The following is a 14,436-nucleotide window of genomic DNA, read 5'->3' as shown; positions in this document are numbered from 1 at the left end:
CAAAATGTCGATGTGTTTCTATGTACATAACTCCACTGGAAAAGATTCCCTTGACCTGTGGTCATGCTCTCACAGAATGAACGTAAAAGGGGGAGGGGAAGGCAGACCAACTGCAAGTTGTCATATATACATTAAAAACAGACCCTTCAGCGCTAGAAGCTATATCACTGAATTTGAAATCCTCTCAACAACCACGCTAGATGAGAACCACAGAATATTTTTAAAGATCACACCTACTTAAGGAAAAACTCATTGCAAACAACTGCCCTCTATTTACAATGCTGTGATTAGCTTGCTTGAACGGTCTTCTGCGTAACTGTCAGAAATGTACAAAACAGTATTTTTTTCTGATCATAAAATAGATACTGATCTCAAGATTTCTAATACTTTTCACAATACCTTCCCTAAGCAGGCACTTAAGTGTGACAAATATAAGGGCCCTTTTTTTTTTTCCTGGAAAATCCATTTTTAATTAAAAGGAGGATTAGGTGAATGGGGGTGGTTTACTGTATCAGTATGGCACTTCCTAAACCATAGATAAACCATTAACTTCAGCTCCCCCCCACACACACCCAAATTAGACAGGCAAATACACTAGTCCACCTTTGAACAAACTAACTGAGGGGAGAAAATAAATAGAGCCCCCAGGCCCGGCTCAGGGAGAGCTCACAGGGGCTCTTCTCGATGGAAAGACAGTGAGTGGGGACAGCCAAACAGGTTTCAGATATCAAATAATATTTTAATTTCTGAATACTTTCAATTTTCCTTGGAATATAACACACAAAGACTCGACCAAACAGTTCAGTTATTATAACTTTTACAGTATACAGAAATGTTGCACTTAAAAAAAAACCTTCAGTTTTTTTTAAAACACAAACTGTAAACTCTAAGATACTGAATCAATCACGTTATCTATAAGTGCCAACAGTGTTATTTTGTCATGCTGATTTCAATGGTATTTTTTAAAAAGGGAAAATATCAACAATTATAATACAAAGGGTTTGCAAATATACAAACAGATATAGGATTTTCATAACAATTCAAGAACTAAGCGGGACCCAATTCAAATTACAAAAGTTCACTTTTTATTCAAAACCTCAGCATGTGTCTTGGACACATTCCTTGGCTGCCAATAAATTCCACAGTTCATTCTCTTTCTTAAAATATTTTTAAAAAGCTAGGTTTGTCATGGTGGGGTTTTTTTTTGGGGGGGGGGAGGCCAGGATAGGGGAAGTTAAGTGTTGTATGTGGTTCCTCCAGTTCTCAAATTAGAGTGCTCAACTTCACCTAAAATTTTTGGTCACCACTTCTAAGTGCGTTTCCATCATCTTTGAGTTGCCTTTTAAAGTTTTATCTCTTCCTATGGTATTTTCATGGACTCAGTTTTAATTCTTGCAGAACATATATTTTAAGGATACACAGTTTTTAAGAAGCCAAGATTATATCAAAACTTATTATAGAACCACAGAATAAACTGGTTTGGAACCAGAAAAGTACAAAAAAGAACAGCTAGAGGTACATAGACACAGGACAATTAATAATTTGGAAAAAAAAAAAAAAGACTTACTTTCTCCATTCTGCTAATTTTCTCCCAATCTCCTTAAATGCACTTTTAGCAATATTTTTCAAAAATTTACCAAAAAAAGAAAAAGACTAATTTCCTTTTTATACAAAAATGATAAGTAGCAAGTTGTTCTGACCGACACAGGAGTTTTTTTTTAATGCATTCTGTAAAAGTTCATTTGACAGTCTTTTTTTTTGAAATTCACAGTCCATTAAATTCTTCCCCTCTCTTCTTTTAGCAAACTTGTAACATCCTTTTATATCCTTTCTTAACAGAAGGAATTTAAGCAAACAAACCAGTCTTTTGCCTTTTCTTTCTCTCTGTTTCACTCCCCTTTCTTATTTTGATTTATTTATTTATTGAATTGCCATATACGGCCAGTTAAAACTGCTGCCGGACAGTAACATATCCCGGATGAGGGTTTCGATGGGGGTTTTACCTACCAAACGGACGAAAAACAATTGCTCTATGACTGAGGAGGAGACCGTGCGGAGGGAAGGGAGGCGAAGCAAAAGCTTTCCGAATCGCGTTGGTTGGTTCGGGTACTGACTCCTAACGTATTCTTCCAAAGCACACTGGGACTTTTCCTGCAAGCTTTCCACATGGGCTACATCAGAGAGACCACAGGCATCTGGAAGAAAGTTTAAAAAAAAAAGAAGAAGAAGAAGAAGAATTCAGTCATCAGATTAAGAGGTTTGAAATGGGTCACATGAGGTGTGTGCACAGTGCTCTGTCAAACTGCCCCAACCGGCGCTGGAGCAAATGCCTCAGTACTGAAAACCTGGAGGGGGGCGGGGAGAGCAGGAGATGGTCCTGGGGTATTTGCTTTAAAAGAAAACACAGACCAGTGTGCTGCAGGCTTCCACTGTCCCAGTCCTCGGGCTTGGTCACTGGGAGGCCCAAGCAAAGTGCATTGGGTGAATCTGGCTCAAGTCAGTAAACAGACAGACAAACAGATGAAACCAAAACTGCCAGTACTCCTCCCCCTCCTCCTCTGTAAATAATAGTTTGGCTTATAATTATATAGTGGGGGTGGGCAACAACTTGGCCCAGCCCCCAGCAATGGCGACCACGACCCAGCCTCAGATTCTCCCCAAAGAGGGCGACTCATTTTTCTCCAGTCTTTGAAACTGATTTAAGTGGCCCTTTAAAACTGATCTTGTCAGTTTAGCCTATTGAAGGGCAGCCATGCAAACTGTGATCTCTCTGTTCATTTGAGCTGTTTCTTTTCCCCCCTTTTCTTCTCTCTCTCTTTTTCTCCCACTCCCCTTTACACATATTTTTTTAAACCCAAGTCCCTCTAAGAAGAACCTCCCTCCCCGTTATCTTCAGGAAAACACTTTTCTTTTTCGGATACGTGAAAATACAATAAGTGCCTTTGAAATGAGAGGCTTCTCACTGAAGGCGGTGCAGGTTGTGACCTGACCTTTTGGGGCTCCCCAGACAAGACTGGGGCTAACACATGCATATCGTGAAGCCTTAAAACAGATCTTCAAAAACAGCTGCCACCACCTCCACCCCAGAGCCAGAACACACATGCAAGCTCCTCATGTGTGTATCTAGGACTCTGCATGTCTACAGAATGCATAGGTGTCTGTGATCAGGAATTTAAAGATCTGTTTGCACAGGACTCTTTCCCTCTGCATGGGTACCTTGTGTCTCCCTCTGAATCAGATAACAGGAAGCTTTATCTCTTTGTGAGGCAATTTGCATTCTCTACACAGGCCTCTACATTTTGCAAATAGTAATAAATTAAACTGTTACGACAGTATCAGGCATTTCTTTCCTTGAAAGACCAAGGGTAAGGCTAAGAGCTAACAGTGATATCAAGAAATTAACAAGCACCCCGCCATCTGGGAAGGTGGGCTGGGCGTGAGGCTGTGGGACAGTGAAGGTGGCTGTGGGGCAGGGGAATATGCCTGTACATTTGCATCAGGCAAACGTTCTAGTTATGACAGGTCCCCTGAGAAAAATAATCCAGATCCAAGCCTTTGCATACAGCTCTTCCTTGCCCAGACACTGCCCTTTAATTGATTACCTAAGGACTTTGGAAGGCAGAATTTGGGGTGGCTGTGGGACGATTTTATGTGCAAAGCAGCAATGTATCAAAGACAGTGGGTTAAGGACTCAGAACTTGCAATAGATTCAGCTAATGACTTGGGTCCCCAGGTTTCCTTCAAACAATAAGGAAGGGATTGTGGGTCTTTTTGTCTGCCACACGAACTACACAGCTCTCCTACTGTCCTGATTACAAGCTGGAAATACTGCAGTGGGTGAGTAGGTTCCAAGCCCTCTCAACATCCAAATGTTGGTTATTCCAAATCGGGACCCCTTTTCCCTCTCTGCCATGACAAAGGGATCAGCTGACAACTTAGAACAAGGATGTGGAGGGGCTGATTTCCACCCACCTGGGCTATGCTGAACTCAGCCTGAAGGCAGCCAAAAGGCTCAGGTGTGGCCCAAAGTGGAAAGCCAGACACCTTCAAAAATCATTTGGCCTCAAGAGTTAATTAATATTAGATCTCTTACGCACACAGGTTAAACTACAGGCAAACCAATTAGATTTCATAATGCAGTCAATGATGATTTTATATTTCGGGCAACATTCACAGCCAGTCCAAGTTGGCATCTGCTTGAGTTGTTTGAAAATTGCCTTAAGTGTTTGCCTGGGCAGAGGAAGCAAGAGGCCACAGTCTTCCACCCCCTGCAGACATTCTGAAGACTTCTGGGGGCCCCTTTCTGCCTCCTGCCCCTTCCTGACAGCTCTTGCCCCTCTCCTGGCAGTCTGCGCTGTTTTTAAAGGAATATGATTTTGAAAATTGCTGCCCTCCAGTTGGAATTGCCTGAAGCTCTAACTCCCACTGAGTTAGCAGGCAAATTTTCCCCTGAAGGGGCAAACTTTTCCCTGCAGGGATGATGCCAGGACTGCTCCAGTGCCCGGGGCATCTCCTAGAGGCTCAGCCAGGGTGCCCTGCGGTAGAGGAGATTCCACAGGCTCAGCTGGCCCAGAGGGCCTGGGCTAAGGGAGGGAGCAGGAGCATGCATCCCAGTCTGGCAGGAGGGCAGCAGGCCTGAGAGGCTTCCCCATGGCCCATTTGGAGAGTCTGTGCCTGAAGCATCCTTCCTGCATCGCAGCCTTCCTCTCCACTCCCCAGGACAGGCCTAGTGGCGCCCAGGAGCTATACCAAGTTCCCACTTCCAGTTGCACTCAACAGTTTGGCCTTTCAAGGGGAAAGTGGAGCTGGCTCTGAGGACTCTCAAGTTCTCTGGGCCCTAACTCTGGGCTAGGAGCTCTTGGGCATGAGCTTGGGCAGGGCTCCTTCCTACCTGAGGTGAACAGGACTATGGCCTTGAGGCAGCTGTACTCGGCGGAGTCGACGTGCAGCGCTTTGAGCTTCTCCACTTGCTCTTGGAAGATCCGTATGTGGTCCATAAAGGCGACCACCCGGTCGGCGGACATGGGCGAGGCATGTAGGCCGGCGGCGGCCAGGAGCGGGGCGACGTGGAGGGGCATGGAGCACTGGGCCGCGTTCAGCACGAACAGCTCGCTCCAGGTGAGGCGAAGCAGGGCCACCTGGTCGGTGATCTGCAGGTCAGGGAAGAAGGGGATGTTCCGGGCCCACTCGACGGCGCTGAAGAGCATCCGAGCGGCCAGTTCGCAAATGTTCTCGATGCCCATGATGTTGTTGGGCTGCATGCACTGGCTGCCGAAGCGCGACGTGGGATAGGGCTCGGCGCGCAGCAGCAGAGAAATATATCCGGACAGGTACGAGTGGCAGTTGAGGGGGTCCCCGTTGGTCAGCGCAAACTGCCCGTGGGTCGGCTGGGTGGGCGGCATCCTGCCCCTCTGCACCGCTGCGGGGAGGAAAGGAGACATTCCACAGTTAATGACCAGCCTTGTTCCCCAGCTCCCCCGGCAGGGTCTGCCCCAGCCCGACCTCCGCCTGACCCAGACCCCGCGCCGAGCCGAGCAGCCAGGCCTGTCCCTCTCACAAGCGCGCCAGGGCCACAGACCTGGGAGTCACCGGGAGCCCGGCGGCACTCCTCTCCAACCACTACCCAGGCAAGCTCTGGCGGCCAGAGCGGCACACTTGCCTCCGAGGCCCGCCCGGGGCTGGGCCGCCGAAGCCCCAGAATTGGCCACCTTGCCTCGGGGTCCCGGCACTGTGGGCGGGATGTAGCATTCTGGGGGCATCTTTCTTCTTTACTGCTAAACAGCTGATATTTCTTATTGATTGGAGGAGAGGGAGCGGGAGGGGCGAGTCCGGGGGGAGGGTGAGACGCTTTTGCAAAAGACACAACGGTTCACCCCAGACGGCCTGTGGCCACCCCGAACCATTCTCCCCCATGCCCCGCAGCCCCGGCCGCAGCCCGGAGCGGAACCCCGGCGAGACGAGCGGAGAGCCGCGGTCTGGCCGCAGCCTCATCAGTGTGCTCGGAGAGGGAGATGGAGAGAGAGGGCGGAGAGAGAGGCCGGCCGAGGCGAGAGGAAGCTGGGGAGAGGCGGGGAGCGGGCGGCCGGCGCCGGCGCAGCCCGGGCAGGGCCCGTGAGGGCCGGGGAAAGCCGGTGAGGCTCCGGCTGGGGCTGTTATGTGTCGCCGGACCGGGCGAGTCGCTCTCGCAGAAACACAAAGAAACCCCGGCGTTCGCTCGCCCCAGCCCGGAGCCCGCGCCCGGCGCCCAGCGCGCCATTGGCCGAGCACGGCTCGCGGCGCTCGGCGAATTTTCGATCACAAAGACCCAACTCGCGCAGAGCGAAAGCAGCCGCCCAGGGCCCCTCGCCCACCCTCTCCCTACTCCCTATCGCGCTCTCCTCCTTTCAAAAGTGAAAGGAAAAAAGAAAACCGAGGTATTTTTTTTTTTTTTAGCAGAATGTTAATCCACGGAGGGTCACATGAGCGCTGCCCGGGCGGCAGCGTTAATACGGCGAAGTGCATAAAATTGCCATTTGTAATTTGAACCTCCTGTACAAAAGTACAATCTCAGGTTGGTTTTTTTTTGAGAGGGTGGGGGTTGGGGAGAGGGGTGGGGAGGAGGGACATATGTTGAACATGCAGGAAAAAGAAGGAGAGAGAGAAACTGAGAGGAAAGAGAGAGAAGTAAACCAGGCTTTAAAACAACAACAACAACAACACCCCATCCCTTGCAGAAAGGCGAACTCGGATGAACTTGCAATCAATGCAAAGAAAATGGAAACAGCCCGAAGAGAGAGTAGAGGAGGAAATCAGTCGGCCAAAGCATGCGGATTTGGGGGTCTAGGTTCCAGTGCAGAACTTGCTTCTAGTATAAACCCCCTTGCAGCTGCAATACGAAGAGAAGAGCTTGGGGCTTCTGTGTCCTTACCCAGAGCAGGCTAGCCAAACGCACCCAGGGCCCCGGGACCCCAGGCGAGGGGGAAGAAATGAGAGGCCGATACCTTCCCGTCTCATGCCCACTTTGAGGCACTTTTTGAGGCGGCAGTACTGGCACTGGTTGCGGTGGTGCTGGTCGATGGGACAGTTCCGGTTGGCGCGGCACGTGTAGCTCAGGTTCCTCCGCACACTGCGCTTGAAGAAGCTCTTGCAGCCCTCGCACGTGAACTGGCCGTAGTGCTTGCCGCTCGACTTGTCCCCGCACACCACGCACTCGATGTGCTGCTGCTGCTGCTGCTTGTCGCCGCCCGGGCCGCCAGGGCCGCCCTGGCCGCCGGCCGCCGTCTGGGCCGGCGTGCTGGCCGGGCCCCCTTGGCCGGGCGTCTGTGGCGTGTGCGGGGCGCCGGGCGGCGGGCCGGGCACGGGCGGCGCCTGCGAGGCCTGGCTGCCCTGCGAGCCGGGCACCTCGTCCTGGGGGTCGCGCCACGTGCTGACTACCATTGCCATATCTATGGGGGCCGCGTCCGGACTTCCTGCTCCCCTGGCTGCGGGCGGCGGCGGCTCCCGGGTCTCGGGCTCCGGCGCCGCCTTTTGTGTGCGCGAGGGTGCGAGAGGGCGCGGGAGGGCGCCCCGGGTGTCTCGGGGGCTGGTTGGTTGAGGTTGGTTAGTTTTTCCTTTTTTGTTTCTGCTTTTGCAAAGTTTTGTCGATTGCTTGTCTGGCCCGGTGTGTTTGTTTTGTTTGTTTCCCTCGGCTCAGCTTTGTTGGTTTCGGGGGGCTTTCCGCCGGGAGGGGAGGGGATGGGGCCAGGGGAGAGCGAGTGGCAGCAGAACGTGGAGAGAGAGGGAGGGGAGGGAGAGCTGTAAGTCGATTGTCTGGCTTCAAGACAGAAGTAGGAGGCAAAAAAAAAAAAAAAAAATCTCTCCAAAGATCTCGCTCGCTCGCTCTCCCTCCCTCTCTCGTTCACTCTCTCGCTCTCAGAGCTGGTGTGCCGAGGAGTTGGAGGAGGAGGAGGAAGAGGAGGAGGAAGAGGAGGAGGAGGAGAGGCGACTGTCCGGGGGCCAAGTCCAGGGCAGCCCACAGTCAGCCATTCAGGAAAGCCATCGAAATCAGGAGGACTAGGAGAGCGGAGGCGCCGGTCGCGGGCGCGCCCAGAGAGCCGGGCAGGCCGGGGCGGAGGCCGGCGGCCCGCGGAGTGGCCGGAGCGCTGCCCGGGTCCGGGGGAATCAGCATGAAAGTGGTCCGCGTCGGGCGCTGCGCGGCGTCGTCCTGGCGCTGGGCCGCCGCCGCCGCCTGCCCCGGGCGCCCGGCGCGCGCCTCGCTCGCTCCGGCCGCCGCCGCCCGCTTTCGCCGGATGGAGGCCGCTCGCCGCTCCCTGCGGGCCGCTCGTGCCGCCGCCGCCGCCGGAGCCGCCGCCGAAGCCGCCGGGTCGGGCCCGGAGCCGCCGCGTCTAGCGCCGCCGCCGCCGCTGAAGCCGCTGCTGCCGCTGTTGCCGCCGCCGGAGCCGCCGCTGCTGCTGCTGCTGCCGCCGCCGCCTCACACACATAGGGAAAGAGTCAACTCGCCGGCGGCGGGGGAGAAATGATAAAAGAGAGAGAGGAGGGCAGATCACCACCTAGAAGCACATCCTTCGTGCGCAGAGGGGGGAGAAAAAGACGGAGAGAAAGAATGAAAGAGGGGAAAAAAGGCAGCACGGCACCCGGAGAAAGGAGGCAACTCGGGGAGAGGAGGAGGAGGAGAAGAAAACGCACACGCGCGCACGCACACACACACCGCGGAGAGAAAAGAACAGAGAATCAAAGTGATCAAATATGCTAAAAAGGGGGGCGCGGGAGGGAATGCGATTTATAGGCGCCGGGGCTGGCAGAAGTGGCTTCTCCGCGATCAGCTCACTGAGCTCTCTATATAGTGAACTTTGACACGACTGCTGCAACTTAGCGCACGTTGCCATGGCGACGGCGCGCCTTATAAGGCAGCAGCCGGGGTTGGCCTGGCCAGGCGCGCGCGCGCCGCCCCCTCGCCGTCATTGGCCGGAGCGCGGCGGCCCCGCCATGGCGGCCGCGGGCGCAGCCCGGTCCTAGCGCGAGCGGCGTCGCGGACGCGGCGCGGGGCGCGCGGGGGGCGAGGGGGGCGGGGAGGGGGCGGCCGCGCTGCCGCCGCAGCCGAGCGGGGGATGGGCTCCTGCCGGCCCGGGCCGCGCGGCCCCCGCGCTCTCCGCGCCCCGCACTCCAGGTTTCCGCCCCAGCGGGGAGAGGAGCGCGGCGCGCACACACAACGCCTCTTAAAGGCTCCGCGAGAGGCTTTGGATGGAATCGAGGACTTCGCCTCTCGCAACTTGGCGATGCCACGGAATCCGCCGCTCGCGCACCACCCGGGACTCCCGGCGTATCTTTGTGCCCACAATGCCAGAGAAAGAGAAAAGTTGCCCGGTTTCTTTGCAGAAGGGTAGTGGGTGGGGATGGGAAGGTGCCGCGCACCGAGCTTGCAGGCGTTTTCCAAACGAATGATTTGGTCAAATCCGGGTGATGGTAGACCCTTCTCTTAATCAACTCTGATCACTTGCTTGGTTTGGTGGCTCACTTTTTTTTTTTCTTTTTTAGAGGAGAAAAGCCGTTCAGTATCTGTCTTTTCCTTGTAGAGTTAACATTTCACAGGTATGTGGCCTGACATTTTAATTGCTCGCATAAAGCATCTCGGATGCTGAGAATCAGGAGTAGACTTCATCTCGTTGTCATGACGCAATTAAAATCAGTTTTCCTCAACTTTATCCTCTTTCGTTAGTTTTGGCTAACTTGCAAGCCAACGTCCTGCCACACACCCAGTTGTGGTGAGAGCAGAAAAGACCGTTCTGCTCGCTGATGGACAAGCGGAGGCAGCCTCCCAGCCTCCCTTGTGCGTACCCTCTGTACACATATGTAAGTGCACACGCATCAGATGCACATTTGTCAATGTACACAGACAAAGACTTCAGCGACTATGCTGCTAGGTCATAGAACAGTTGAGTACCGACTTCATTGTTTCTCAAGTTCCTTTTAAGCATTCATACAATCATTAAAATACACCCAGAGATTCTGCCCCAAATTGGGAATAATAGCAAGTACAACTCACAAGAACCACACACAAGCCATATTCTCTCTCAAGGGATCCACTGCAATAAGAACAGCTTCTAGCCTCTACCGTTTTGCTCCATGTGCTAAAATCGTCGACACAGTTGTGTCTCTGAGGTACAGGACATTTGGTTTTAAACATCAAACACCTAGAATCGCCCCCCCCAGAACACACTTTATTTCAACACAGTAACCTTTTTGTTTGATTATGACAAGTTAGTGGATGATGATTATTCCACATGTATAGAAGAAAATTGTGACTCCATCCTACACATTTTGCACCAAGAAAAAACTGTAAACTGGCAAGCCAACCGGGTTTATGAACAATTAAAATATTTTACACAAAACATGCTGAGCTTCAGGAAACGTGAACACATATAAATAGTAAATTAACAACCAAAAGAAAGCATCCTCGATAGTTCAAAAAATTGAAGAGTGGCAGGATTTAAAAAATAAGTAAACCATCCATATAACTGACATGCGGAGATTGCGTTTTGCACTTAACACCCTTCACACACACAGGCAGAATACAAGGTAGAAACTAAGGGAAGATACAGGCAGATAGGAGCTAGTTTTTAGAGAAGGAAAAATCCTCTTGACGCTTCATTCCTGAAACCTTCTGAGCCCTTACCCTTTCTCCGCTGAAATCACATATTTCACTAGAGCTGCAGGTGCTGGGAATGTATGAGAGTTGTAAAAAAAAAAAAAAAAAAAAAAAAGACCTATAGTGGACACTGAACTATCATAAACCTGGTGTGTAATGAGATTGCCACAGAGCGAAGCTAGGCAGAGAATTTCAGGTTGATTAGAGACACAACATAACTTTCTCCTAAAGAGGACAAGAAGGATGGAAAAGAAATCATTTTCAGTGAAGATTTTTTTTCTCCCTCTCTTTCAACCTCTATGATTTGAAGAATTACCTAATGCTGCAAATGTCAGTAGATTGTCTGCAAACTCAGCAGAGGTGTGGTGGGGCTGGGGTTGAGATAGGAAATCTAATGGGCATTCCCATCTCAATTTAATAGAAGATGAGAACAATTGATTATAGGGAAATCTTAATCTTGCTTCTTAAGTGCAGAAGCCTCCATAGCAAGATCACCTTTTACAAACATGCAGTGGGAAAATTTGAGGAGGAAGAGCTTTCCCAGTCCACTTAGAGATTTTTGCTGTTTCAAGTATGCTCTGATGGCCTCAGATTTAAAATGAAGAATTTCCCAACCATCTCCAACAGAACTGGAGCCTGCTAGGCACACGACCACAGGGCTGCCATGAAGTCAGAGGTGTTTCGCTGTGTATTTTAGGACTCATTTGGTAATGGGGATGCTATTACAAAGGAAACAAAATCCTGTAAAAATTGTAGTTAATTTTACTGCATAGAAGAAGAGAGAGAATTGCAGACTGAGAAGAAAAAAGAGGGGAAAATATTTTAAAATGCCTTCTTTAGAGATGCTCATTTCCCCTGAATAAAACAGCTCTAAGACCAAAAGATAAATATCAATATGTTGTTACTATTTTTTTAAAAATGCAGCCCAGTCTTTTATTGCAGATGTAAATTTATTTTAATGAGACGAATGGCAAGCTTTAATTTGGCTGGAGAAAGTTGGAAAAACATTTGTCTTACTCTGGGGTGAAAAAAAGAAAACCCACCCAGGAATATGATTTTCTTGCAGAATGTGGCCTGACGGCTGTAATTCTTCACAAATTAAATCACAATATGAATACAGACCCCAGCAAATGCTGAATTTAACTCTGAACTCAGTAGAAGCCAGTTCTGTCCACCAGGATTCATTGAATTCCTCTTTTCCCTCAATCTAGTCCGTGTGTGTTTTTCTCTTCCACCACACTGGAGCTCCATGAATAGGGAAAGGGGCTTCCATTGTGTCCCTCTGAACTTCCAAGTCAATGCAATTTTTAACCACTGGCTTGTGGTACTTTGAAAATCACCAGGGGCTGTCAGAGTTGGGTCCTCTGAAAAATTTACAGTGCTAAATCAGAGCATATGCTGGGAGGGAAAAAATTGCTTAAGATTGGAGCAAGTACAGTATCTGTCTGCCCCCTAGTGTAAGAGTCCTCGCTGCCTAAAATTCAACTTTAAAAGAAAAGGAGCTCTTAAAGGGAAACGACTTTGGGCTCACGTAGGCATAGGAGAATGAAACTTCTGTACATTTTAATCTGAATAATTCTTCAGGATTTAAAATTAATTGGCTCTGGCTTGGTTGGACCGCACTCGGATCTCGCCACCTCTGCATTTCCCGAGTCACTGGCGGAGAGGTGATTTTTTTTTTTTTCTCCCTGAACTGGGTTTGTGTGCGTCCCCCTCAACCCCCTCCTCTCTTTTTCTTTCTCTGTCTCTGTCGTCTCTCTCGCTGGCTTTTTAAAAATGAGGAACTGTTCCTTGAACGTTCTGGACAGAGCATAGAATTGCTTCTTAAGTCAGCCCGACGCGGTTGCAATAGACAGCAAAAAGGTAAACGTTTGCCTGAAATCCGCACGCCAGCTCCACCACCCCGCCCGATGGTGAGTACCCTTCTCGTTGCGATTCTCCTCCTAGCTTAACCGAGCGCTCGCCTCCCCGAGCCGCGGCCGAGGGCGCCGGGCACAGCTTTTCTCCCTCCCCGCCTGCCGGCTGTCAGTTGCACAAGGTTGCAAAACGCAGCGCAGAGGCAAATCGAACAGTAAATTCTGATCCTTAGTGCGAGCCTAGCAGCTCCTTTGCTAGAAAACCGAGTCGTCTATTGCTTGGAAAAACACGCTTATAGGACTGGTTTTTAGTTTGCTCTATCGAAGGAAATGAGTTTGAGGAGACAGGACGAGGAGATGGGAGGCACCGCAGTCTTTACGCTTCGGTTTAATCATATTTTGGCAGCTTTGCAATTGTATTTTCCCCCTCTCCCCCCTCCACCACCTCTCCTACCGCACACATGTAATAAAATATGGCAATGCATTGAATTGACTGTCCCCCCTTCCCCGAACCCCTCAAACCACAGTCCTAGGCATTTCATACACGTTAGCAATCCGATTTTTTGAAAAATCCCAAGTCATCCCCATCCCCACACAGCACAAGGAGAAAAGTGAGAAAGGAGAGAGAGAGAGAAAAAATACTGTAAGTAAACATACCAAAACCATATTTGCCTTGTTCAAGGTCCCAAACCGCTTGCATCTTCCTTCTAAACTGGAATAACTCTCCTTTAGTTTGGCGGGTGAAATAAACGCTTTGTTGGCCCCCTGAAAAGATGTGCCTTTGATAATTAAAGAGAATCTCCTCCTCGATGTTTATCTAAGCGATTGTGCAAACTGATAAAAAGTAGGCACTAGCCTGCAGGGAAAAAGAGGAAAGGTGAAGGGAGAGATCTTCCACCTCAAGGAAGTGCTTCCCCATGTATTAGGTGCTCTCAGCCTTGGAAAACCCTGCACACTAACTTTAGAGAGACGAGCTTTCAGGGAGCTTTGTACATAGCTGCTGAGGAATGCAAGCCTCGCCTTTAAGAAAAAAACCCCCAAACCGTAGGTAGGAGATGTCTGGAGTGATCCTTGTCTCTCATCTCATTCCTTAGAAGGAAGAGTGCGTTGTTACACCTTGTTTGGGGCTGGAAAGACGAGACTTTAAAAACACCCGTCCAATTGAAAAAAATCTCCCAACTTAATGAGTTTAGTCGGAGGCTGGAGCAAACGGCTCAGCCTCAGCAGAAAACCGCCAACAACTGTAGGCGATATTGCAAAGCAAGACGACCCGAGGCACAGCCAAATTCCACTGTTTGGGGTCGAGAGGGATGGAGGCTAATCCTAAAGCAAGTTGGAAAAAAACAGAGGTGGGAGAGGAGGGGGAAAAAGCAGCAGCCTCCCAGACTGGCAGACAAGCTCCCCTCGCCCTGGTTCAAAGATAGAACTTGAAACAGGAGGGCAACATTTTTCCTAGGAATCGGTTGGAATCCTCATTTTCTACTTTTAACTCAAGTCCCCCAAAGTGATATTTCCCTCTCCCCTGCAGATTCGTGCACCCCCTTTTCCAGTCCCCATTCTAGAACTTTCCTGAAGAAGAAACCTATTTCTTTTGGGGGGAGGAGTTCCCCATTTCATGTCTTCAGATAATGAATGCTTAATTCACCCCCTCCCTTCCTCCACCCCCCAAAATGAATAAAGGAAGCAGGAATACAGTAACTACCGAAAACTGAAAATAAACTATGCCACCTCTCGCAGTTTAATACAGTTTTAACTAATGGATTTTTTTGTTTTGTTTTGTTTTAAGAGAAGAATAATGGGGAAACACGGATCTTTTATTTTAGGAAACTGTTATGGTAAGATGTATGTCAGACTTGACAAATGGAACTAACGCTCTTCGGCTGCTTCTTGTCCTTGTCTTAAACAGGAATTAAGTTAAACACAGTGCTGAATGTTAATTACATGTTTACTGGCTAA

At 50.0% G+C, this 14,436-nt stretch overlaps 1 protein-coding gene across 5 annotated transcripts; it reads right to left on the bottom strand.

The window, feature by feature from the left end:
- Positions 1-718: 718 nt before the first annotated feature.
- Positions 719-14,147, bottom strand: NR2F2 (nuclear receptor subfamily 2 group F member 2). Of its 5 annotated transcripts, none has more exons than XM_070619097.1 (3): positions 13,138-14,147; positions 4,892-5,419; positions 719-2,195 (listed from the first exon to the last, which is right to left on the bottom strand). In XM_070619097.1, exons 1-3 carry the CDS (start codon positions 13,178-13,180, stop codon positions 1,921-1,923), a joined length of 846 nt encoding a protein of 281 aa, XP_070475198.1. In that variant the 5' UTR covers positions 13,181-14,147; the 3' UTR covers positions 719-1,920. The 5 variants fall into 5 exon arrangements, with proteins under 5 accessions (XP_070475198.1, XP_070475184.1, XP_070475211.1 ...); XM_070619083.1 differs by lacking the exon at positions 13,138-14,147 and adding an exon at positions 6,981-7,566; XM_070619110.1 differs by lacking the exon at positions 13,138-14,147 and adding an exon at positions 6,908-7,061.
- Positions 14,148-14,436: the final 289 nt, after the last annotated feature.

Source organism: Equus przewalskii, chromosome 1, assembly GCF_037783145.1.
Source record: "Equus przewalskii isolate Varuska chromosome 1, EquPr2, whole genome shotgun sequence".
NCBI classification, from domain to species: Eukaryota; Metazoa; Chordata; class Mammalia; order Perissodactyla; family Equidae; genus Equus; species Equus przewalskii.
Note: the sequence above shows the minus strand (reverse complement) of the source record. Positions and strands in the feature narration are given on the sequence as shown.

Bases quoted from the DNA above. Each gene is read 5' to 3' on its own strand.
- NR2F2 (XM_070619083.1), bottom strand. From the start codon at position 7,422: ATGGCAATGGTAGTCAGCACGTGGCGCGACCCCCAGGACGAGGTGCCC. The intron at 5,420-6,980 runs GTATCGGCCTCT...TCCTCCCCGCAG, and splicing joins AGTGGGCATGAGACGGGAAG to CGGTGCAGAGGGGCAGGATG. The intron at 2,196-4,891 runs GTAGGAAGGAGC...ACTTTCTTCCAG, and splicing joins CATAGTCCTGTTCACCTCAG to ATGCCTGTGGTCTCTCTGAT.